Below are 25,601 nucleotides of genomic sequence, written 5' to 3' on the forward strand. Positions count from 1 at the left end.
GAAAAATCATGCTGGGCACCGTCGCTGCTCTTCTCATTCGGGAATTGTAGAGAGCTGTCGGTGTATCCCGGGATGTCCATAGCTGCTCTGGGCTGAGTACACAGGAACGTGTCCCTCCACTTGTAGAGGCAGAATCTGGATTGCTGGGGCTGCCTCTGCTGTGCAACACCTTAAAAAAATCCAGTCCTGTGAGAGATGCGTTGAGCTGAGGAATATTGCGTTAAGCCATTAGTGGATGTGTAGAGGAGGATATGAACCATCTTGCCAAAATGAAGGACGTTTGTGTTTGTCCAGTGCGTGCAGGAGAGGTCACGTGGGGTATAAACTTTCCCAGAAAACAGTAGTGGCTATATGGGATTGCAGGTAAGTCCGCAACAGGAGGGGCAGGAATCTATTAGCTAAATCCTCTTCTAGGCTGTCAGAGCGATGCAGCCGTGGAACCAGTTGCCCCGAGAGCTCGTGGGCTCCCACACACTAGAAGAAGAGACTGGGCAGCCATCTGTGTGGGATGGCGTGAGTGAGTGTCGTGCGGGGCTTGGACCCAGGGGCCTGCATGGCTCCTTGCAACGCTGCTCTTCTGTGATCCTACGACTTGGCTTAACGTGGTGAAATTGGGCTTTGTGCACAAAGATGGGGTGTGCTTGATTGAACTGTGTGCTGAAGGGGGGGGATCATAGATCCTTCCAAGCATTCTGGGGTGTCATTCTCCTTTCCCCGTGTGGAGAACAAGAGGTCCCTCTTCGTTGTCTGTCCACAAGTAATTTCATATACACAAGACTCTTCATTGTCGGTGTGCGCTAGCAGTAGAGCGTCAGCACAACTCCAGCCAAGACCGTAGTGAATATATGCATTAGCACGCTGCAGTGATGGATAACACAGGACGTCGCAGCAGAGAACTTCCGGCAACTTCTGCACATGGTTTTCATGAGCTGCAAGTCTTTTGGAGGGCGTTTGGTGTCGAAACATTTGCCTCCAGGCTTAGCTATACGAATTTGGAGAGGCTTATTATTTTGTTTTTTCAACCCTCTTGTGGCTTTCTGGTAGAGCACTAAGTCGCTGGCCCTCATTGTTTGGTCATCAGAAACAAACTACTGGTCATCAGTATGTTCTTCACCTGTGTGCAGCCCCTGCCCCTGGCTTCCACGCCTTCCATTACCTGAGTGAGATGTGATCAAGTGCTCAGAAACAAGAGGTCCTGCTTGGCACAGTGTGAAAGTTTCACCTTTGGGACTGGTCCTCGGATGCAGCTTGTATTTCGGCCAATTATTTTGTAAGGGGTGCTCAAATAGAACCAATTGCTTTTAAAGACACACAGAGGCTATCACCAATTGCTCTCACGCAGCCCAACCCCTGACCTTTTTCATTCTCTCTGTAATCCTGTCTGAGTCCCCTCCTAGCCACCGTTCCTCTTCTTCCCAGGGGCAAATTCTTCTTTGGGCCTCTTGTGATGAGAAACAGATTTGTCGAACGGAGGACTTGAGCGGGAAGTGCATCTGTTGCCACTTCCCGCGGCTATCCCTATTTTCCCTGGTATCGCTTTCTTCTGTCCTTTTTTGACTCTGTTAGGACCGAACCGCTAAGATTGCCGGGGTTGCCGTTGCCGAAAGGCCAGCTGTGCACATCTGCTCCGTCAATCATACGGACGAGGGTGCTTCTGTACATCAGTCCTTCTCCAGCTTTGTGCCCTTCATCGGCCTTAGGAAACAACTCCACCATCCCTGCTCCCTCACTGGGGCTGATGGAGTTGCAGTATATATTGGGGAAGGCGGCATTAGCAGGTACCAGAAGTTCTGCGGGGCCGGGCTAGGTTGGCAGGATGCTGTTCTAGGGATAAAGCCAGCTGGTGATTTCTAGCAGTAGCTAGTATCCTGTTACGTTAAGGCCGCTGCAGCAGCTTCCCAGCAGCAAGACTCTGTGCTCCATGGATGCCACATCACAGCAGCGCCTGCCTGAACAGTCCATTGCTTATCCTGAACAGCCAGGCCCTAGAAAACCCCAGCCTTGGAGAGTGCCTGTAATCTGAAAATGAAATAATTTGGGACCACGATGCTTAAGAGAGTGCCTTCACCCTTACCAGGCTGTAGATTCACTGAGTTTCTCGAAGAGCATGCTTTCGGTGACTCTGTACCGTTTGGCATCGACTCTAGAATCAAAGCTTCAGTAGTGTGGCTTCTTTGGTGTAAAACTCCCTGCCTGTTGGTGTGAGGCAAGCACCGATGTTGCATTTGTGTCGCTTGCAAAAGACATTTTTATTTCAACAAGCCTTCTCTGACTTGACAAGTCATTGGCTTTAGTTCTAACTAAACTAGTTCTACCTAGTTCATGACTAACAAGTCATGGCATAATTGGATTTTAAAGGGTTAATTATCTTGACTCTTTTGCTGTTCACTGCACAGGTATCATTTCAGGTAGAGAGTGGTATACAGACCCTTCAAATAATTAAATGAACAATATCCCAAGAGATGGCTTTGTGTAGCCGAGCTCTTGCTGTCTTTCTCTCCTTCCATCCGTCTGTCCGTCCGTCCTTCCCCACCTGTTTTGGGCTAACAGACCTGCAGGTTGTCTTTTGCTGCCTTGTACTGCCACCTCTGCCAGTTACTTACCCCCCCCCCTTATTTGAACGGACAGGTAATAGCCCATGAACTCTGACTTCTGCAGGCCCTGACAATTCGCTCTTCGTTGCTATGCTTTGTTTGAGCGTCTGTGTTTGTCCTAAAAAGCCATTTTGAACAGGGTAATGACACTGTCGTCTGTTTTGCAGAGGTAAGGCACTGATGCTGGGCTCCATGGCGCAGCTCCGGGCTTGAACTTGTGTTTCCCTGGGATACTTTTTCCCAGCTGCCCCACATCCAGCTTCCCATCTGTTTGACCACACAAGCTGTGGCATCAGATCATGCTTCCGTACTGCTAAAGAAATAATTTGGAGAAGAGTTGTTTTTTCCACTACACATGGAGCTTATTGGTGGCTGTTGTTTTTCCTTTTTATGGGCCAGCTTCAAAGCCCTTAAAAAAAGAAGCCAACCACAAAAACTCTGCGGCATGGGTTTATGAGAGGATCTCAGAGTCTTAGGAAAACCAAAATAAAATTTATATTGATGATGGGAAGGTGATGATATCACCAGGCAGCCGATCTTTCTCCAGTTCGCAGAGTTGTAGAAGAACTCCATAAGAAAACAAAGCCGCCGCCGCCGCAGCACTTCTCAGGGAAGTGTCAGGCTGGCGAGAGGTTCAAGTCTGTAAGAAGATCTCTTGACAGTGTGTGACATCCTGATTCCCTGTGTTACTTGGACTAACTTGCGTGGAACTCAGGATGTAAATGTATGTAAATGTCATGTTACCAGGCTGAAACCTTCTGTGCTGCGGGAAATGGGCTTCCTAGGAACACTTGCATGCATGAAGCAACGTGCTTGTGGTTGTCTCAGGTGATGGAACATGCCAGGTACATGCACCTGGAACAGGCCGATTCCTGCCTCCTATTGTGGAGTGTGGCTTTCCGAGCTAAAGAACCTATTTTCCCCTGCAGGGCGCACTTCCCAAGTTGCTCTCTTTTTAGCTGGAGTCCTAAACAAGCTCACTGAAGACTAGATCCTATTCATCTCAGTGAGATTTACCTCTGAATTATTACAGTGCTTAGGACTGCTTTTGTTTTTAAGGGAGCCCTCGAGTTCTTTTTTCCTAACTCCAGAAAACCATCCAAAGAGAACAGTTTCTTCAGAATCGGGCAACCAGTGAAGAAAAACACCCACCTGTTGTTTTTTAAACCAATGAACTAGTGAATTCCGGCATTTGATGTGTAAGCTGTTGATGACTTTGATAGGAATATTAGCCCCTTGGGAGCTATCTGCGTGACCCTGAATATTTTTTCCACTCTCATGCTTCTGTTTTGTCAGGCAAGAATAGCTGGAAAACAGTCTTGTAATTCTTTAAGAATGCTAAAGAAGTTTGAAAGCGGATCATCTGAGTTGGAGCATGCATTGCCAATTTCCCGTTGTATCTTTCAGAAATAGGGAGTTGAGGGGAAAGAATTATTTTAAAATGTATGCTTTGTCGATGCTGTCACAGCTTTGCTTGGAAGCCAGTTGACTGGGCTCTTAGTCACTGGCTTCTAGGAAGGTACGTAGACGTTCCCACCTCATCTGTTTCTGTACTATGCCAAATTCATAATCCACTGTTCTGACTCCCTCCCTTCTGAAAGCACACCTTTTTGCTCATGATTTCATACTAATACCTGAGCTTCCTTTAAAAGAGCGGGGGGAAGACGCAGTATAATCCTGGCATACATTGAGCAATTTGCTGCGGCTCACGTAGGTACTACTTCTGATGAAGCACTTGATAGTCACTCCAGCTTTGGGGGGGGGGGAGGGGGACTCAACAGGATCCCCCAGTGGGTCAGCTTTCTCACCACTGTAGTCAATATTTGCTAATACTGCTGTCCTGTTCCCCATCCTGGCGACTGCTTGCTCCTTTAGAGGCCAGTAAGGCAGAGGTGTCTTCTCTTTGTCTTCTCTGCTTCTTCCTGCTTTATCTGTGCCCCTGAGGGCACCGCCTCTGAGGTGAGAGGCTCAGGAACCAGGAGGTGGAAATGGTGAGGCGTGGGAGCAAGGCAAGGGGGCTCAGCCCTCAGCAGGTGCAGGTGCCCGATCATACCTGTGATGCTGCTTTCCCTAGATGGGCTGAATTGGATCAGATCGATGGCTCGGCTAGGTATATGCTATCTGGACGATGGCACGTGGGCTTGAACTGAGTTCAGATCCATTATTTTTTGATTCAGAAACATACCTGGACATTTCAGGCATGACCAAAAAAGGGGAAACTGGGTGCACAACTGACCTGTGCTGAAATCAAACCTGGATTGGGCTACAATGCGGTGGTACAGTCCTTGGCATCTCCAGGTAGAACGGAGATTTCGGGGGAGAGGTGCTGGGAACTCGGATCCTTGAGAAATGCGAGGCTCAGAAAGTACCCAGTTCTGTTTCCTGACCCATGTCTGCGACAATCTTCTGTCCACATTCTGAGGTCAGTAACTTCCTAAAGCCTTTCTGTTCCTCAGTGGAGTTTGCATATTGGAAAATCCAAGCAGATTGTAGATTTGACACTCTCTCTGAGTTTCTGTATTTTTCTCCAGCTCAGTACTTCTGTGACAGCAACTGTGGTCTAATGGTTAAGAGTGTGGGACTAGGATTCAGGAGATCTGGTTCTAGTCTACACTCAGCCATAGAACTAACTGGGTGACTGGGCCAGTCACAGACCCTCAGCCCAATGTACCTCCCAGGGTGGTTGTTGTGTGGATAAGATTTGGAGGAGGAGGAGGAGGAGGATTCTGTAAGCCACCGTGAGTTCCTTGGAAGAGAAAAAGGCAGGTTATACATGTAATAAAGTAAATCATAAAGTTACTGACAGCCCACAACCGCTGAAGAAAAGAAAATTGATCATAAGCACTGTTTTTGGTGAAAAGTTGGGATGTGTCTCTAAAGAATATATTGGAAATGATGTTAAGTTGCAGTCTCTTCGTTGCACCTCCATGTCTCCATTTTCCACCTTATAGGAATACGTCTGGTCATACTCAGCCTTGCTTGAAGTACAAAGTGCATTTTATTCTGCCTTTGACAAGTTGTAAAGAGAGAGCGAGAAGGCAGGCTCGACAGGTAAACAACAGCAGCAAAGTCACAGTGATGCTTCTACAAGAGGAAGGAAAAGATAATGGCCAATTTGTCAGTAGGTGTTGACAAGAGAGATAAAGCTGAAAATAATTAACCGCCTGACATGCTTCTGGCCACCACTGGGAATGCGATGGCCGTTTATCACTTTTACAACACTGTGGTGATAGTTCTTGCTCCTGGAAAGAAGCCGCAGGCATTCTAATTCTCTCTCTCTCTCTCTCTAGAACAGCATCCGCTTATCTCACAAGTCCATCCCTGTCTTAGAGACAAGAGGGCCCCCACTTGCTGTTTCCTTGATAGCACTGGTGTCAACAAATAATTGGAGGGCAATGGAGGAAGCTTTGGCTGGCTGCAGAAAAGGGCACTCCTCTTCGCGGCGGCAAGGAGGATCTTAGTTCAGTGGGGCTTAAAGCACTATGATACCCTGCTTCCTGCACTTGAGCAAAGGCTGCCCCCGTAAGCCTCGGAATCTTTGGGGGAGAGTGTTTCACGCAAACTGCGGACCCCGGGATGCAAACTGAAATTCCTGCATCCCCACAGGAGGCCTCATTACAAGAACCCGACAGAATCTGTACAGTCTTCTTATGCAGAGTCCTGTTGAACCCGAGAAAAGACCCCAGCTAGTCCTGCACCATGTTTTTAGCGGTGTATTATTCAATGCACAATAGAGCACAGAAAGCACCTTTAGAATCTTCCCAGGCAGGATGAGCAAGTTAATACATTCTATCCAAAGGAAGATAAAGGACTGGGTTTCACTGATGATTAACAAAATGTTTTCCGAATAACAAATTTTGGCTATCCTGCAGCAAGGAGCAGACAGGTGTTTCTTGCGATTTATCATCCTGTGAAATAAATTAGGGTGAGATGAATCAATGAAGAACCTTCTCCACAAATGTGGAACCTCTGTGAATAGAGATTGTGTTAGTTTTGCCGTGATCCAAACCTCCTAGGATCAGCAGTTTCAGTTTCTCTGGGGCAAGCTGCTGAGCCAAATTGGAACTTACCCTCTCTAAACCAGTGTTGAGGTTAAGTGCTATTAGGTGTCAATGAATCAGAACTAAACTTAAGTCTAAAAAAGCCCACTACTTTAAATTTAACCCAAATACTTAGTGGTGCAACACACTTGTTCCGGGGCCTAGGAAACCTGGCTTATTCATTAGCCACTTTGTTGATTTAACCTGCCCTCTGATCCTCTGATGCCCACTCACTTGAGAGAAAGCCCCATTGAATTCAGTGGGACTTAGCTCTGAGCAGGTAGAGTATAGGTTACACTCTTAGGTTCTCTGCTGGTTTTGCTAATATAGATCGTAAAAATTAATAGTAGGCTAATGGCGTCTCTCTATGGTTGTCCCTGCTTGAATCTTTAAATCAAATGGTGGAACCTGGCATAAGTTCTGTGCCTGAATGTCTGGAAGTACAGGAAATGGCAATGGGAAGTTAATTACATACATATGAAAGAAAACAAAACAAAAGCCTGATGAATTAGTTAATAACTAGGTCCCTTTTTAAGAAGAAAATCACTTCCACATTTACAAAACTCTTGTGATAGTATTATCCCTGTAATCTTTCTTCTAACTGAGTTTCTTTACTATCTGAAGTATATTCACATTTTAAAATAAACTAGTAAATGGGATCTGGACCCAAATACGGACTGGCTCCCTTCTCTGATCAGGGGTATATACCAATTTGCCGGCTACGGTTCTGTTGCTTAGAGCCGGGGTCTTGTTTGTGCCCGTCTGTCATGCTCTGTCCCCCCACCCTTTCCTAGAATCCCTTGCTTCACTGATCTAAGCTTTTAAAAAACCTGTAAACCAAGAATGCATTGACCTTGAGAACAACCACCAAAAGAAACCACTTCCTCAATTATATTCCAAGAGCCACATATTCCAGCATTCTGTGCAAGAGGCTGCAGGTGCAGCTGGTGTCGTGTGGACCGCCAGATACTGACAAACCGAAATAGATGGAGGGGAATGGGTATTGCAGTGGTGGTCTTAGTAAGAGGGAGCTGCAGTCAAGAGTGACGGATGTGGGGCTGTTTGCCCCTTCTCTGAGGGGCGAGTTACTCAGAGCAGCAGATTGTATGGCTAGTGCTGGAAGAGACACTCGCTTAATATAAAATGTTTATTTCTTCCTCTGATCTTACAGGATTTATCTTCAGGGCACTGAACTCTCTCTAATTCTTAAAAGAGATTAATGGCATTTCTTAAAGGGTGGGTGTAGGAAGTTTGTTTCCCACCCAGCCAAGGAGGGCTGAAATGCTTGTGGCTTGTGATTTAATGGCCAAAAAGCGCTTGCATGCATGGCTGATCCGGAGAAGGAGCGAGTTGAGGGGAGGAAGTCCCAGCTTAATGGAGTGCAGCCTAGAGGGAATTAAATTGAAGACATGAAATAGACATATAAGCCTCGTTGAATTCCCTTGCTGGTCACTCCTGGCTAAATCGCATTCGAGGGTTGGAAGCACATGGTAGGGCTGGCGGCAGCAGTTGGGGGAATGGGAGGGTTGGTGGCCGGGAAAGTCGCTGAAGCCAAAAGGGGTGGGGAGCTCCGTCAAAGAGGGGTGCCGGTCTCCTTGCAGCTGCTGCTGTGGCACAAATCAGAAGCTCCAGCCAGCATCAGCGGCTTCAGTAGCCCGCATGAATGTCAGATACAAGCGCAGCGACCTGATTGCTGGTGCTTCTTTGTTTAGATGGCTTGAAACTCAGCATTAAGAAAACTTAAGATCGGGGCATCTGGTCCTCTCACTTCCTGGCAAATAGATGAAGAAAAGGAGGTAGTGGCAGATTTTATTTTCCTGGGCTCCAAGATCACCGCAGACGGAGAGTGCAACCAAGAAATTAAAAGATACTTGCTCCTTGGGAGGAAAGCTGTGGCAAATCTAGACAGCATACTAAAAAGCAGAGACGGCACCCTGCTGACAAAAGTGCATATAGTCAAGGCTATGGTTTTCCCAGTTGCAATGTATGGCTGTGAGAGTTGGACCATAAGGAAGGCTGAGCACCGAAGAACTGAGGCCTTTGAGTTGTGGTGCTGGAGGAGACTCCTGCGAGTCCCCTGGACCACAAGGAGATCAAACCAGTCAGTCCTAGAGGAGATCAGCCCCGACTGCTCTTTAGAAGGCCAGATCCTGAAGATGAAACTCAAATACTTTGGCCACCTAATGAGAAGGAAGGACTCACTGGGGAAGAGCCTGATGCTGGGAACAATAGATGGCAAAAGAGGAAGGGGACGGCAGAGGATGAGGTGGCTGGATGGAGTCACTGGGGCAGTGGGTGTGAGCTTGGGGGGCCTCCGGGGGATGGTGGAGGACAGGAAGGCCTGGAGGAATGTTGTCCATGGGGTCGCGATGGGTCGGACATGACTTCACGACTAACATAATAACTTCTCTGTTGGCTTTTACAGCTATGTAAATAGATGTGCGTAAAAAAAAGACTGCTTTTCAGAACTCAGATAATTGTTTCTACAGCGCCCAGTCTGCTGCGAGTCCTTTGCATCTCTGCTCACGCCGCAGACTGTGTGCACGTGTTCTGTGCATCCAGCCAGCCTTCTGGGCCTCTTTGGGCCTCTGCGTGAATCTCACGTGTACCCCAGAGCACACTCCACCCTCTCCCATAGCTGAAAACACAGCTGGAGAAGAGCGCTCCACTAGACCTTCTTACCAAGACCTTTCTATTTTGTTTTCCTTTCATGTGTTAACTTGTGGCATCATTTCATTGTTTTGAGTTTTGAGTTTTTTGTTGATGATCACGCTTAGGTTTCTGTGCCAATGTATCAGAATATTTACATTGAAGGAAGTCAGGCAAATCCATTCAGTAAAATGCTGTGCAACGTAAACAGTAAGCCGGACCTCCCAGTACTGAGAGGTGTCATGTATACTGCTTGCTGGAATGGCTCCGTCTGCCCGGATTCACTCCCCTCTCCTCCTCAATGTCTTTGCAGTATCAACAATAAACTGCAGCAGCCCGAGGCAGCTTCCGGGGTGCTGGAATATGCCATGAAGCACTTTGGGGAGTTGGTAAGTGAGCCCTCGTTTTTCTGTGTCTGGAGTGCATCCCAGCATCTCTGCAGCACTTTAGAAGATTATTTATCCCCTTGTTGAATTCGGAGCGGAGAGTGCATGGAGCCCGGCGGGGCGGGGCGGGGGGAGTGCTTTGCAGGCTGGAGCCAGATCCATAAAGGTCTCACGTGGAGGGGCACAGAAATGTCGTGTGCCTAGCTTTATCCTGCCTGCAGGCCATGAAAGAATCCGCTGCTTGGCATCCGCCACAGCGAGAGCTGCCAGCAGCTGAGCGGAAAAGAACATTGGCCAGGAGCCCACGCTGGGGCAGAGGTGGCGGAGTAAAGACGTCTAGGAGGATTCAGAGTGGTAGCTTATTTCAGCTTTTGCGGGGGAAAAAACACTATTTTTTGAAAATCCTTAAAGAAGCAAATGGTTGGGAGAAGATTTGGAAAGCTCAAAGCCACTGCCAGTGGGTGATTTTGTTGTTTCTGCATTTATCTTCCGAAATGGAGGGAGGTTAAGGCCAGCTTATGTCTCCTTCCCTTCTGCAGGGAGCCCTAGCCGAGCCTCGTGTTTGCAGGCTGGCCCTTGGCTGTGCCGTTCCCAAGTGCCGGTCCCAAGGTGACTTGGGCCTGGACCCTGTGGGAGCATACACAGCATGGGGGACTGCTTCTGTCACTGGCCTCCAGTGTCCTCTCCTCCCCGACCCCAGTCCATTAGCATGGCTTTGTCCAGCCTTGTGCACGCCTCATCTGCTGAGTCCTAACCCCGAAGTGCTCCAGCCAGGATAGGGGCCACCCAGCTGGGGAGGCCTGCTGCACTGTCACACGCCGTGGGGTGCCATGCAAGGATAGGATTGCCTGGAACAGAAAGGCGTCTTTTTTTGAAAAACCAATATGTCTATTTTAAGTATTTTTAGCCTGTTCCACAGTTCAAGGTCACTCGTATGGCTTACAGTGAATCAGTGAAATGCGATGGTCTCCGCCTGCAGATTTATGGACTCAAAAGACAAGCAAAAGAGGACGGAGAGATGAAAGGGAAAATGACGTGCGTTTCAGCAGGGCTGGTGGAAGCTGTTCTTTACCAGGGCAGAGTATTCTTCCCCCTCTTCTTGCTCTGCCTACTCCAGCCGGAAGCAGCTCGCTGGGGTCTCAGTCACAGGGCTTCCCCATCCCCTGCTGCTTTTGGAGAGGCTGAGGGTAGGTCTGGGTGTCTTTTCCATGCAACGCTCCCGAACAGCGGCTCTTCTTCAACGAGGAAGCCCAGGGTAGCCGTTGCCCACCCGGCCCTACCAGTAGAGCATGGCTGCCGGCCCAGCAGCTGGCCAAGCGACGGCCGTTCCTGGGAGGTTCTGTTGCACCTGATGAGCTTCCCACAGGCTGCTGGTGGACGGTTGTGAGAGCAGAATGCCGGACGAGATGAGCCTTCGGACTGATTTGGCACTTCTTGTCTTAGGTCCTTGGGTCACTTAACCTGCAGATGAGCTTTTAATGGACTGAGTCAGCGCTGTTTGAAGTGTAACCTTTCCCACCCTCCTGTCCCTCAAATGCGATGGGCAACAATTCCTGCCACGGCCATGGCTCCAGCAGGCTAAGAATGCTGGGAGGTGGCGTCCAGCTCACTTGGAGCGTATTTACCTATTTTTAATTATTGTGACAGGTTTATTCGGTGAACTGCTTTGGGCACCGTTTATTTGTGGAAAGCAAACCCGGCTTTTCTCGCTTTGAAGCTGCCGTTTTTGTATGCTTCCTTCCATCCACTCATTCCAGGAAATCCAGGCAACCTGGTATGAGAAGCTGCATGAGTGGGAAGATGCTCTAGTCGCATACGACAAAAAGATGGACACAAACAAGGATGACCCGGAACTGATGCTGGGGCGCATGCGCTGCCTGGAAGCCCTCGGGGAATGGTAAGAAAAGCCATCGCTTCGGAGTCTGACCTTGCCTTGACTGCCTCGGATCCATTTCCTCAGTGTAGCAAAGCTGTTTCAAAGTGCCTCTCTCTCTCTCAGTAAAAATCACACAAAGTGGGTACAACAAGGATCCATACAATGTAAATTAAAAGATCAATAACATCCCTGAAAAGAAAGATCGCTAATTAAAATCAGCCAAAGCAAACCTTTCTAAGAAAAGCCAACAGCCCAGACTTTCACTTCAAATTCAGTGCTGTGAAAGCCAACAGAAATGGCCTTGTCTTCAGAGGTAATGATCTGCAGAGGAGGGGCCTGACGCATTAATTAAACTCCTCCTTCACACAACATTGATTGAAACTATGGAATTCGATGCACAGGAAGTAACTAATGATGGCCATCGGTTTGGATGGCTTTCAGAGGGGGAACGGACAGATTCATGGAGGAGAATCCAGGGCCGCTGCCCTCCTGTCAGACGAGGCATGCGCTCACGCGCCAGGTCCTGAGCAGCTTGGGCAGGTGGAACTCTTGGACACACCCTGCTTGAGGGATCCCGCGGGCAGACGTTTGGTCCGATCCCACCTGGCTTTTCTTACGTTCTTCCATCTAAGCCTGAAGGAAGCTGCTTTCAGAAGTGCTGCCAGTGCTCCCCAGTCCAGCTGCCCTTGGCAGATGAAAAGGGGCCTCTAATGATGACCCTGGAGTGCAGGCAGACTGGTGTGGAAGATGGTGGTCCTTTTGCTGGTTTGCAGGGAGGTGGGGCATCCGGAAATCCGGGGACCAAGCCTCACTTCTCCAGCTGCTGCCTTCACACGGTGCTTGACCGGCTATGGGATGTACCACAGCCCCTGCTGTCTTTGCTGGAAAGAAGTGGGACATGCAGTTTCAAGGAACATTCGCCTCTGTGCGCCTTGAATTCGACTGGGTCTGCTGTGTTCGTGTGCAGCTGCTGTCCAAGATGTGTCTCTGAGGACAGGGCCTTTTGGATGGTGGCCCCCTTCAAGGAATCTGTTCCCAAGAGAACCCTTCTGTGTAGCTCCTTACCGAGTTTTGGCTGTGGCGAGATCATTCGAGCAGGTCTTCTCCGATTCCTTGTATTTCGCCCAGTTTGCACTTGTTGCAGCTCAGACCCTCTGTCCACCTAGCACAGCCTTTTTTCCCAAAACCGGCAGCGATTTTCCAGGGGCTCAGGCAAGAATCTCTCCCGGCTTGTCCTGAAAATGTTGGGGACTGACTCGTGGCCTTTTTTAAAAAACTGCTCTGAGGGCTTTTGCTGACAAACACAGCAGGCGCTTTCGAATGAAGTATGTCCCAGCATGGCTTGCTAAGGGATTCGGGGATCAAAGGACCGTGTCACAGAGAAGCGCAACATGGGTCGGGGGTGCTTGGCTGGGCCTCCCAGATCACGCCTTCTTGTGTCCTTATGCCAGTAATCTACAGACATGCATATGAAGTGGCTGACTGCGCTTTGGTGAGGCTGACTTGAGACGGCAGTACAGCGTGCAGTCCACCCGGAGGGTTCAGCGGATCCGAGCAGCTCTGCCCGAGTCTCTGAGCAACTTGAATCATTGGGCCTCCAGCCGGAGGCCAGTGCTGACCGTACAGGGGCTGTCGGGGAGAGGCCCGCTCATGGACGTCAGTAGGCAGATCATGAGGACTAGCGGAAGATACGAAGCAGCGCAGTTTGTGCCCGCTGAATCCCACCTCTGCATCCTGGATGGCTGAAGGAGAAGCAGCTAGCTGCACCAGAGGTTCCAACACATGTGCTTGTTTCCGTTCCTAGGGGACAGCTGCACCAGCAGTGCTGTGAGAAATGGACCTTGGTGAACGACGACACCCAGGCGAAAATGGCGAGGATGGCAGCCGCGGCTGCTTGGGGCTTAGGTGAGTCCCTGCCCTGCCATTTCCAAGAAATAGCGGTGTGATTCTTACTCAGCAGCCAGGTGACCGAGTGAACAGCCCCTTGCAGGCCATCCCTTCCCTAACCCAGGGAGTTCTGCCTTGTAATTTTGCTGCAGGTTCACCTGGTGGATGAAATGACTCAGACGCGCACCGAGCCAGTTTCCAAGGAAGCCAGTGTTCGCATCCACTGCCACTTCAAATTCATTGCTGAGTTTGTAGGAATCATTCTTCTTTAGAAAGAAAGACGGAATCCAAATTGGCCCTGCCAGAATCCGTCTGCATTTCTGCTGATGTGAATGAGAGAAATCAGTCAGGCATTCAAAAGAACTAGGCTTCTGTAATTAACCTTCCTCACACTCTGAAATGGAGGCCGGGAACCAAGGAAAACGACAGAGGCAGAGTTCTATAAGGCACAGCCCTGGAACCATATTACGGGGTCCTGTTTTCATTTGTGCAAAGTGAAAGGGTATCTAGGTCCATCGAGTGCAGGAGAAACGCTTTGGTGCACATAATGAGGAAGCCTGTTTAATAGAACATGCCGAATGTTCTCGGCCTAGCGGGCCTGTGGCTATTAGCCCTGCAAGCGTGACATCATGATAGGTGCAGTCCTACAGGTCTGGAGGGTGGGGCGTGGGGCCTGCTCCCTTGCCTGGGGTGGACTAGGCAGGGGCTAGCTCAGCATCCTCCTGGATCCTTTCTACCTGGGCCATTTATCCAGGCTGTCTGTCTGTCTGTCTGTCTGTCTCCGCAGGCCAGTGGGACAGCATGGAGGAGTACACGTGCATGATCCCAAGGGACACCCACGACGGCGCCTTCTATCGGGCCGTACTGGCGCTCCACCAGGATCACTTCTCGCTGGCCCAGCAGGTACCGCGACGATCCCTGCCGAGTGACCGCTGGAATCATCCTGCAGGCTGCCGTTGGGCGTCGTTCAGGGGAGGCTCTCGCCGAGTCCTTTGGACAGGCCTCGAGTGAGCTTCTGGAACGCTGTCCCCTGGCAAGCCTCCGACCGGCGTTCTCTTTCCAGGCTCTCTGGCTGTACTAGCCTTGCTGTCTAAGAATACGTCCCTGGGGATGCTGCGGGGGGGGGGGGGTGGCAGGGGTGCAGAAGGGAAGCATGTGCCTTGCAAGCCCGAACCAGCCCATGCAGTCTCAGGCACGCAGGGCGAAGAAGGGGCTTTGAGGGGAAGGCAAAGGTTGGATTTATATACAAAGTGGATGCAAGCAAGGTGACAGGCCATAGCCTGCCCAAAAGGGCAGCCTTTTCCTGCCCCCCCCCACAACATCTTTGGCCAGGATACATGAAATCTCCAAATTAAGCCCACCTAGCCAGCTAATTCAGTTCTCGGGTTTCCGGTTATTGATTCATATTCCCAGCTTTGGCCTCCTTTCCCCATTCTGAGAAGTTGGAATGCTTTTCCTAAGTGCTTTAAGCTGGTGTCTCTCTCTCTCTCTCTCTCTCTCTCTCTCTCTCTCTCTCTCTCTCTGTGTCTGTGTGTCTGTGTGTCTGTGTGTCTGTGTGTCTGTGTGTCTGTGTGTGTGGAGGGTGATGTTGTATTTTAGGCTTCACTCCCTTCCCTCTGGCCCTGCCTGGTTTGCCTTTTACTCTGCCACCAAGGACTTTTGGAGAAGTCCATCCCTTAGGGCCCAAAGAGGATCTCTTCCCCCCTTCTTAATTTTTCCTGTTGCTTTTTTGCCTTTTCAGAGTGGTTTTCCTTCTCCTCATTGTAACCTTAAGCCTTTTGTGCTTAATTTCTCACGTTCCTATGATTTTGTTCCTCTAAATCAGGGATAGGCAGGCCTCTGGCTTGTGGGATCTGCTTTAGTTTTTAGGAGAGCCCCAGGATTCCCCAACCAGAGCCCGGTGTAAAAGTTGCACTTGGGATGAAAGAATTCTGAGCCCAGGAATTTGGAGTAGCAGAACTGGGCAGAGCTCACAGTACTTCCAGTCTTGGTTACCCCCAAGTAGCACAACGTAGGGTGGGGGAAGAATCATTTTACTGTTGTGATTATGAAATAGTTGGCATCTCCTTGCTGATCTCCTGCAAATCACTCAGAAATCTGCTAGGAGATATCTACCTTCCGTCCACTCTTGCTCCAAATCTATCTTTGCTGCTTCTCAAAATCCAAGTTGCCACCTTTTCCTGTTTGCTCCTCCTCAGAAACTTCTCTGCATGAATATAACTCCTGGTTTAAACCCAAGATTATCCTCCCTTCCCCAGCCACCTCCCTGACCTTTGCATTTCACTTTCTTGTCTGCGATCGGACAGCCTTCATCAGTCAATACATTCGAACGCCTCTTGGAACCTCGGCTAGTTATCTTGGCTCTTCCAATGAATCTTCCCGCTTTTATTTTGACCTTTTCTCTAGTGTGTCTCATCTGTAATTTTAAATGATAGACCTGCATCTGTCTGTCTGTCTGTCTGTCTGTCTGTCTGTCTGTCTGTCTATCTATCTATCTATCTATCTATCTATCTATCTATCTATCTATCTATCTATTTGTCTTTCAGCTAGTATAATGCTTAACGATTTTACATGCTTGATTAACAAAAGCAATCAGAGTGTCCTTGGCAAAGTTTCTTGGGCAGTCCAGAGGTTTTTGCCGCATGACAGTAGTGAAAAGCATTAAGCAGAAGCTTTGGGAAAGGGAGGGCCACTTTCTCGCTCTCTTTCCTTCCATCAGTGCATTGATAAAGCCCGGGACTTGCTGGATGCTGAGCTGACAGCCATGGCAGGGGAGAGTTACAGCCGTGCCTACGGGGTGAGTACGTCAGGCCCCATCTCGTGCCGGTCCTGTTCCAGGCTTGTTCCAGTGCAGTGGTGACTGGGATGGAATGTGATTGGCTGTTTCCTCTAGGCAATGGTCTCCTGCCAGATGCTATCAGAGCTGGAAGAAGTAATCCAGTACAAACTTGTACCAGAGCGCCGTGAGATCATTCGGCAGATCTGGTGGGAAAGACTGCAGGTAAAACCGCACTCGACGGGCTACTCACGTGCTTCTTTATTCTTTACTGAATTCTTACTCTGCACTTCGTCTAAAAAAAAAAAGTCATTCCGGGTGGGTTAGAAAGATTTAATAATGAATTGGGCCCTGTTCTCAGGCTTACAGTCGATAAGACATGACGCGAAAGGAATTAGGAACCGACTCCTCAAAGCAGCTAACTCAGGCACCAGTTCTTCACTTCAAGTTGTTTCTGTCAGCAGATAAAATTTCAGAACTCTCCCAAATAAATAAAACTCTTGTGTTCGATAGTATAGGGACACTGGGAAGCAGGAAAAGCTTCTGGGTCGTAGGTCCCCCTCTTCTTTTCCCCTCCCATGAGTGGGTGTAAACTCCCAGGAGTATATGCCCCTGCCTTGTACTGATTCACCTGTACCATGTAGCCCAGCACTACTGATTGCAACTGGCGGGGGTTCTCCAGGGGCTTCATGCAAGATGCTTCCTCCTACCTGGAGATGGCAGGCCTTGAACTGGGGGCCTTCTGCACGGAAGCTGGTCTGCTTTACCCCTGAGCCACAGAGGGCTGCACACCTGCTAGCCACATGCGCTGCCGTGCCCGCCCAGAGAAGGCCTTTCTTCACCGTGGCTCGCTCTCTCCCGCTGTCCATGTGCGTGCTTCCGTGCTGTGCAAGAAGTTGTTTACTTCTCGCTGCCAGTGTCTTGCTTGCTCTCTCCCTGTGCCATTTGGGAAGCCGCGACAAAGCTTTCTGCCTCCAAAATTGCATTCCTGTCTGGAAAGGCTCAGGGAACATTCCGCCGGAGAGGAAAAGCTGAGGGCGACAGGGTGGGTAGAAGTCTGTGTTTATAGTGCCGGGGAAGAGAGGGAGAAGCAGGACATGGCGTTCTTGTACATTTTATAGCATCTCACTAGTAAATACACAAGGCCTGCTGGACCACTTGTGGGAATGTCTTCTTTGAAGGTCAACGAGTAGCAGATTTCCTGGCTAATTTGAAAGGGTGGGTGGTGGGGACAGCCAGAAGCATGGCATACCTGAACTCTGAGGCAGGTCCTCTGGCAGCGAGGTTCTTCCCGAAGCAGTCCTTCTGGCCAGCGCTTGGGTATTTTCCTGGGATGCTGCTCAGGCCCACCGAGCCATCTGAGGTAGGTTTACCCTCTCGCAGGAGCAAAAGACCCACTGATTTTAGCTGGCACATTGGTGGAAGGTGTGGGGAAAACCCCACCAGGCCCTGGGCATGTGGGCACCCTGCTGATCCGCTGTGTTGGGTTCTCATGCCTGCTTTTAACTCGCTGCCATCCGTGAGAATTGGAACTGCTTCCCTCTGGAAGCTGACCCAGGCCACGTGCGTGAAGCCGCCTTCCAAGCACATGTGCAGTGGGGCTGGCCGGTGAGGGGGGCCTGGCCAGAGGCTGCATGGGCTGGGACGTGTGCCAGCGCAGGGGAGCAGAAGGGCGGATGTGGCTGCCCCACATTCTGGCATGCCCTTCAGCTGCGTAATTAAACTGGAATCTGCTGCCACAGGATGGAGTAACAGCTCCTCACCCGGGTGGCCTTAGATACAGATGACTGTAGATCACCTGAACGATAAGAGGCGAGAAGCGCCTGGGCACGATTGACTGGGGAACACGAGCACTCGCTTCTTCTGCTCTCCCGTCCCACTCATGGGATTCACAGCTGGTTCGCCACTGAGTGCTGGGCTGCACGGACCCTCCGGTTGATCCAGCGTGGCCGCCCTTGTGCTCCTAAATTGGAAAGCACTTGCCGAGAGGCAGTGTGGTGTGTTGGGCAGAGCACTGGACTGGGGACCCGGGAGATCCCAGTTCCAGTCCCCACATGGTCATGGACCTTCCTGGGTGGCTTCAGGTCAGTCGCTTTCAGCCCAGCCTGCCTTGCAGGGTGGTGGTTGTGAGGGTAAAATGGAATCATGGAAGTTGTCTTGGTTTCTGTACCAGAGGAGACGGGTGGGATATAAATGCAAGATAGCGATAATAGTAGCGCCTTGCGCACCCGTATTCCAGGGGCTCACGTGGTAGCTGCATGTTGCTGAGAGCATTAGCCGTGTGGGTACGTTCCATGACGGGTGACTGGGGGGAAGGGGGCAAGGAGATGGGAAGCAGCACAACGTCCACATTCAGATCACGAACCTGGGTCAGGTCCAGGTGCCAGGAAATTACAGGGTGGCGGAGCAGGTGATGGGGCCCGTCTGCGCCCTCACGCCCGGAGAGCCAGCGCTGCTCAGAGCAGACAGTCCCGGCCCAGATGGGCTGGTGACCTCTTCCCGGGACTTGGAGGGAGGGCAGCCTCTGAAGCGGGAATGCCACTGCCGTGGACGTGTTGCTTCGTCCGATCGGCATCGTCCACGTGGTTCTTCCGACGGGGAGCGTGCCGGCATCCTTCCCCTGCTCCTCTGCATGGAGCTGACTGGGTCCTTTTGAATTCAGCCCCAGGCACCGCGGCCTCCTGTGCCGTGGCAGGCACCGAGCCGTTGTGGCGCTTGGCACAGGTAGGCCGGGGGAGACGGCATCTGCTAGTGCAGCCCGCCTGCCAGCAACGTGTGGAATGGCCAAGTCAGTCTGGCGGCGGCAGGATGCCAGCCCTAGGCAGAGCGAACAAAACAGAGCAAAAAAAAAGCACAAGGAGAAAAGCTGCTGTGCTAATGCTGCCGCTTGCCTCCTCTCTTCTTTTCCGAGCGGGGCAAACCAGCAGCTGCTCCCAAAGCACGCCGCGAGGTTCTTTTTTGGAAGTGCAGTCAGAACTCGGAATTGTTCTTTGAAAAGGGATTTAGCACTGAAGGTATTGCTGTGTATTTTGAGGTTGTTCCCGCTACAGGAAGTTAAGCGTTCTTTCTCTCCTCCCCCCCCCCCCCTTTTTCCATCAGTGGAGGCTGTTAATTTTGGAGAACCAGGCCTGTTTCTAGGCCTGCTGTTATGTGCAGTCCCCGAGGACTGATCAAAGTCCGCAGCCAGCCATGTGTTTGGGATGGAGCGGTGTGCAAGCGGGAAGCGTTATGGATAAATTGTTTGGTCTAATGAAACAGAACTTCTCCCTTCAGGAGAAATAGCTGTGGTTCACCATTAGCGGAAACATTAACCGAGTGTTAGTACGCAGAGCGCATCCCGTCCTTGGTTAAATGTCCTAATTGCAAATCAAATTAATCTGAACTGTTCTTATTTTAATGTTCTTACTGTATTGTGCCTAATCCACAGAGAACTTTGGATATTGGGCAGTTCTTAAAAATACAGTTAGTAATAAGCTTTAGCTTTTGGGAGCCTTCCCTTTTCCTCTGTGGCTCCATCGGGTACCTGTCGGATGTGGCGGAACGCAATTCTTTTCATCTCTGGTGTCTGGAAGCTTCCCCACTTGCTTCAGAGCAGACTGGGGCAGGGCAGGGGAGCACCACGGCACCAAATTTCGACAGCTGGTACAGTCTGGGGCAGCAAGGGTGGCAGTCCAGGGAGACAGCACATCCCTGGACCCCTAACCCACCCCTGCTCTTCATAGTGATGTAATACTATTCAGGTTTTCCCTGCAGGCCGCTGTCGAAGCACTCGGCCCAGTGAATTCCGCAGGAGGCTGATGCGTTCCATGTATTGCTCCCTGTGCCATTTATCCCCGCTGCCGGTTTGCTTTGTCAGCTAAAGAGGAAGAGCACCGAACACCACCCTAGCCTGGGGCCACCCGGCAGGCATGGGGAGCGCTTAGCTCCAGATGGTCCCCAGCTCCCTCCCCAAGTGGGGCTGGAAGGAGCCCTCCCTGGAACGCCGCAGAGCCGTGGCAGCCCGTCCGCGTTAGACAGACCGAGGCGCGGCCTCTCAGTAGGAGAACTTTACAAGTCCTGGTGCTCACGCCTACATGTCCCTTGTCCCCAGGGCTGCCAGCGGATCGTGGAGGACTGGCAGCGGATACTCATGGTCCGGTCGCTTGTGGTCAGCCCCCACGAGGACATGAGGACGTGGCTGAAGTACGCCAGTCTGTGCGGCAAGAGCGGAAGGCTGGTGAGTGCCCGCCGGGCCCCGCCGGGTGACGGGATGGCTGGGACCCAGGGATGGGCTCCGAGGGGCCTTGCGGCACAGCCCGTGCCAGGGAGCTGGGTGAGCAGGGGCCTAGATGGGGGGAGGTCCTGTGGGGGTTTGGAGCACTTTCCCCCTGAAAATGGAACAGGCCAGCACGGTGTGTTGTTGTTGTTGTAGTAGTACTGGGAGCAAAAGTGTCGCCCTCTCTCACAGACACACAGCAGCGTTCCTTTCCCAGCCTGCTTTCGTATGGCTGTAATACTATTTAAGATGCCCACAGAACTTTTCTTACACACCACCGGCAATTTTTGCTTGGCATTAGGGTACTCCGGGGGCAAAGGTCATTGCCTCCAATGGGGGGAAATCGCTTTACGTGCAGGAGGCAGCCTTTGCTATAGCTGTAGCTGTCCTGCCCTTCGTTGGAAAGCAGTGGGCAAGGGACATGGTCTGATCCTAGGGCAGCGATGGCGAGCCTTTTAGGGACCGAGTGCCCAAACTGCCACCCAAAACCCACTTATTTATCGCAAAGTGGCAACACTGCAATAAAACCTGAATACTGAGGTTTTAGTTCAGAAAAAAACAACTCACAGCCAGTCCGAGCAAATCCATCCATCCATCCTTGGCAGCGCGCTGACCGGCCATGCGAAAACTCAGATGAGTCGCGGCTACGGATTCACAGCTCGTGACGTCCTCGCCTGAAACTACTCCTGTCCGAGCATGCGCATGGCCCCTCTGTGCGCTGTCATCCAATGCTCGGCTGCCGGGGCGATGCTGGGGCGACTGGGCTCGCGTGCCGACGGAGAGGGCTCTGCGTGCCCGCTGCGGCACATGTGCCACGGGGTCGCCACCACTGGCCTAGACTATGCACAGTGATCAGTGTTCTGACTGGGGGCCTTTGTCCTCGTGGTGGTTAGCAAACTCTGGTTTTCTGTGGCAGAGAAACGAAGTGTGAGCAGGGCAGGCACACCTGCCTATTCCCTGGCCCGCTTTGCCCCTTAGGAAGTAAAGAGGCGGGTGGCACGGTCCTAGCAGGCGCGCAGGAGAGGTGCGTGCAAGCCTGTGTCAACCTGCCCCTCCTCCTCCTCATTCCAGGCGCTGGCCCATAAGACCCTCGTCCTGCTCCTGGGGGTTGACCCGTCCCGGCAGCTGGATCACCCGTTGCCAACTGTTCATCCTCAGGTGACCTATGCCTACATGAAGCACATGTGGAAAAGCGCCCGCAAGGTAAATGTCGCAAGGAATTCCAGAAATGCTTTTCTTCCCTCTGTCAGTTGCTCCCAGTTGCTGGAATGCCAGCACTGCTGAAAGAGAGGAAGGCTTGACTCCCCTTCCTTTTCCCCACCGCTCCCTCCAGTTTTGCGGTGGATCGTCTCCGTCCTTGACGCTACTGCTGTCTTGGCTCTCGGTGCGTGTGCTTGGCTTCGTGATGTGCCAGTGGCCAGCACAGGAGCACGCTGGGTAACCGGCAAGGATCCTTGCAGACAGAACAGCTCTTTGCAGGTTTCAGGCGTCCGGCTCACAAACAGCTGGGGAATGCAGGCACCGTGCAAGGCCAAAGCGTTCGACTTAAGAGGGCCAAGGGCTCTGTCTCCCTGGCACTGCCACACCGGGACAATTTACATAATCAAAGCCAGCCTGTCTCAGACTGGCTCTCCCCTCCCCGCTTGACGTATGGCAAAGCTGCTCCCTGCTCCTGCGTGTGCTGCCACATCAGTCCTTTTATTCGGCCCCTTCTGGTTTTGCCCGCTGCCGAAACGGAAGCCGTTGTAAGCATGTGGAGGTTTAGCAAAGGTGAGGTGCTACCAAGACAGTGCGCAGAGAAGAAAGCTCTGGTTTTGCAAACGTGTCAACAGAGAGCATGCGTTGATCCGACGGTCCACGCAGTCAGCAATAAAAGCAGTTAACAGGCCCTCGTTAAAACTATTTCCTGCTATGCCAAATGTCTGGGAGAAGAGCAGGTGCTTAATCCGGCACGGGCAGCCGAAAGGGCAGCTCCTGGGGGAAAGCCCGGACGCGCAGCCAGTGCCTTTCTTGTTGTCCTGTCCGTGCCTCCGGCCGCCTCTGTCCTCGGGCAGTGCATGCAGCGCGGGAGCCCGCATGCATTGGACCCCTGTGGCCTGTTGCAGATCGAGGCCTTCCAGCACATGCAGCATTTCGTGCAGACGGTGCAGCAGCAGGCCCAGCACGCCATCGCCGCCGAGGACCAGCAGCACCGGCAGGAGCTGCACAAGCTCATGGCGCGGTGAGCCTCCCGCCCGATCGGGCCCCCTGGGTTTGGCCTGCCTGTTTCTGGGGCGGTGCCCGGGCGCCCCGGTTGCTCAGCTCCCCAGGGCAGCGCTCGCGGGCTTGCAGAAGCGCTGCTTGGTGCCTGCCTGCCCGCCCGTCCGCCCGTCCCGGTAGACTCCTGTTTTTCTTTCCCGAGACGGTTTTCCAGTGCTAAAAACGGCCTTTCAGCTGGAAAGCTGGCCGGCCACAAGGTGATGCGCTGCCCTCCAGTGCCACCCGGGAAGCGAGCATTTTGGGGACAGCCAGGCCCAGCCTGAGCGCTCCAGAGGTGCCAGCCAGCCCAACATGGTGGGAGACCTTTCTGGGCCAGCCTTGGTGCCCTGAAGAGGTGCTGGACTACAATCCCCATCATCCCCAGCCAGCAGAGCCACGGATATTTTGATGGAGGACAACGTCAGAACGGCCCAGTAAACCAGAACATGAAGCTTCTTTCTGTTTGCGCCGATATAGATTTAGCCATAGGTTTTGCTTTTATTGGTTAGCTTCACTGTGCGGCCACTTAGAGCATCCTGCCGTGCTGTGTATTCTACGTCCTTCAGCTGGACAGTTGCCTCACAGCCCCACAACTCTTCTCCAGCAGCCCCACAGCTGCCGAGGTGGAGCCGGTGGGCCCTGCCTCCTTCCTTGCCAGACGGAAACGACGCACTTGCCCCGGGCTCTGGGCGGGCTATCTCCCGACAGCAAGCCTGCTAACCAAGATCTCCCTCTCACTTCTCTCCTGCTTTTCCCCCTGTTCCGCCTCAGGTGTTTCCTGAAACTGGGCGAGTGGCAGCTGAACCTGCAAGGCATCAATGAGAGCACCATCCCAAAGGTCCTGCAGTACTACAGCGCCGCCACGGAACACGACTGCAACTGGTACAAGGTACGCTGAGGAGGGAGGTGAGGCGCGGGCTGGAGCCCTGGGCGCGGCTGCTGCCTCGTTCGGTCCCCGCTGTCTGCAGGCAGAGTTGGGAAGGGATCCTGCCTGAAACCCGGAGGAGCCCCCCAGGCTCAATCCCCCAGGCCTCTGATTTAAACCAGCCCTTCATTTCGAATCACAAGCGCCGCAATCCTTTGGGGAAATGCTGCGGCTGAGTGGTGGGAATTCATTTATTTATTTTATTTATTTATTAAAACATTTCTGTGCCGCCCCATTTGCCGAAGCCTCGGGGCAGCTCACAACATAAATTAAAATACAGGAGATAACAATATAAAATAAGTCGCCCTGGCCAGATAAAATAAGCGAATAATATTAATAATTAAAAGGACGCTTAAATGAAAAGGTCTTCGCCTGGCGCCAAAAAACAAATAACGAATGGCCCGCTTTGCGGACGGAAGACCCTGAGTTCACTTCCTGGCATTTCCGGGTAGAGCTCGAAAGGGCCCCGTCCTGAAGCCGGGGAGATGGCTGGCAATTGCTGCAGGCGCAGCGGAGCTAGATGCGTCCAGGCCCGTTCGGCGGGAAGCCCCGGATTAGTGCGGGAAGGGGCGCCAGTGCCGTGCTCTCGCGCGTTGCTCACGGTGCGTCTGACACTCGACAGGCTTGGCACGCCTGGGCGGTGATGAACTTTGAGGCGGTCCTTCACTACAAGCACCAGAACCAAGCCAGGGACGAGAAGAAGCTGCGGCACGCCAGCGGGGCCAGCGTCACCAGCGCCAACACGGAGGGCAGCAACAGCGAGAGCGAAGCGGAGAGCGCCGAGAACAGCCCCGTCCCGTCCCCCGTGCAGAAGAAGGTGACAGAGGTGAGGGGCGAGGGTTCGGCAAGCCCCGCCGGTTCTGGGTGCGCGTCGGTGCAGGAGAGTCCTTGCATCTCGCGCCCGGATTGTCAAAGCGTCCGTTCCCCCAACAGGACTTGTCCAAAACGCTGCTGATGTACACAGTTCCAGCCGTGCAGGGTTTTTTCCGGTCCATCTCTTTGTCACGAGGAAACAATTTGCAAGACACGCTCAGGTGCCTGATGTTCAGCTGTCTCCTTTGAAAACGTTAGTTGTCGGTCGCGCCCGTGAAGCTGCTTTGCTTAGCCAGAGCAAGCCGTGGGCCTTGTGTGTGACGAAACACAGCTCCCTGGGCTAATTCATTATTTTAAGTAGTCTGGGGAGAGAAGGCAGCACTGGTCTTGACCTCATTTCCTTTTTTCCCCCTCCAGAGTCCTTACGTTATGGTTCGACTATGGCCACTGGCCAGAAGTAAATGAGGCACTGGTTGAAGGAGTCAAGGCAATCCAGATTGATACGTGGTTACAGGTAAGGGTCCATTTTAAATCAAGATTCTTTTTCCTGTTCACGGAACAGTGACAGTAGATTCCACAACAGGAACGCTAAACAAATTGAGCCTGTGTATCGCGAACCCACGGTTTATTTGTCTTGTGGGCACCCGACCCGTCTGGCAGACTGTCAAACTAGCCAATGCTTTTCTCATTGCACAGGTTGTCTGTTTCTCTCCTTTTCTGCCTGCTCCCTCCTCGTATCTTAAAAATCTTTGTGGCACGTGAACACCTTGGTTTTTGACCACTCTTGCCTGCCACTGGGGTAGCCCGGCAAAACCAACCCACAAGCAGCTGACGGTTGTGCTTTCACACATAATGACCACCCAGAATTCACAATGCGACACTAAGCCATCGGTTCCCTTTCTGGTATGTCCACGATGAGCAAACCACGGTTTGTTAGTGCAACCCAGTTCACACAACAGTCCCGACAGTGTACACCATGGATCGGCATTTTGTGTGAACGCAGCCACTCGTGTGTGTGTGTGTGTGTGTGTTCTCAAGCCCCATCCATTTATGGTATGCATCTGTAGGCTGGAATTTGGCATCTTACTATTTCCCCTGTGCTTGTCCCGGTGTCTTTCTTAGAAATGGGGATCAGAACATGATACGGAACTTGGGACCACCC

The 25,601-nt window shown here is 51.8% G+C and overlaps 1 protein-coding gene across 2 annotated transcripts in view; it reads left to right on the forward strand.

Annotated features, from left to right (window-relative positions):
- Positions 1 to 25,601, forward strand: part of MTOR (mechanistic target of rapamycin kinase) — an 80,502-nt gene that overhangs the window by 40,653 nt on the left and 14,248 nt on the right. For both annotated transcript variants that reach the window (XM_044445369.1, XM_044445370.1), the window contains 13 exons: positions 9,597 to 9,672; positions 11,427 to 11,566; positions 13,350 to 13,450; positions 14,220 to 14,335; positions 16,152 to 16,229; positions 16,326 to 16,433; positions 20,299 to 20,424; positions 21,535 to 21,666; positions 22,569 to 22,684; positions 23,473 to 23,590; positions 24,249 to 24,452; positions 24,560 to 24,660; positions 24,857 to 24,953. In XM_044445369.1, the coding sequence (XP_044301304.1) occupies positions 9,597 to 9,672; positions 11,427 to 11,566; positions 13,350 to 13,450; positions 14,220 to 14,335; positions 16,152 to 16,229; positions 16,326 to 16,433; positions 20,299 to 20,424; positions 21,535 to 21,666; positions 22,569 to 22,684; positions 23,473 to 23,590; positions 24,249 to 24,452; positions 24,560 to 24,660; positions 24,857 to 24,953 (1,513 nt within the window). The remainder of the gene's footprint in view (positions 1 to 9,596; positions 9,673 to 11,426; positions 11,567 to 13,349; positions 13,451 to 14,219; positions 14,336 to 16,151; positions 16,230 to 16,325; positions 16,434 to 20,298; positions 20,425 to 21,534; positions 21,667 to 22,568; positions 22,685 to 23,472; positions 23,591 to 24,248; positions 24,453 to 24,559; positions 24,661 to 24,856; positions 24,954 to 25,601) is intronic.

The sequence above is a fragment of the Varanus komodoensis genome, unplaced genomic scaffold, assembly GCF_004798865.1.
Source record: "Varanus komodoensis strain SLA01 unplaced genomic scaffold, ASM479886v1 scaffold48, whole genome shotgun sequence".
NCBI classification, from domain to species: domain Eukaryota; kingdom Metazoa; phylum Chordata; class Lepidosauria; order Squamata; family Varanidae; genus Varanus; species Varanus komodoensis.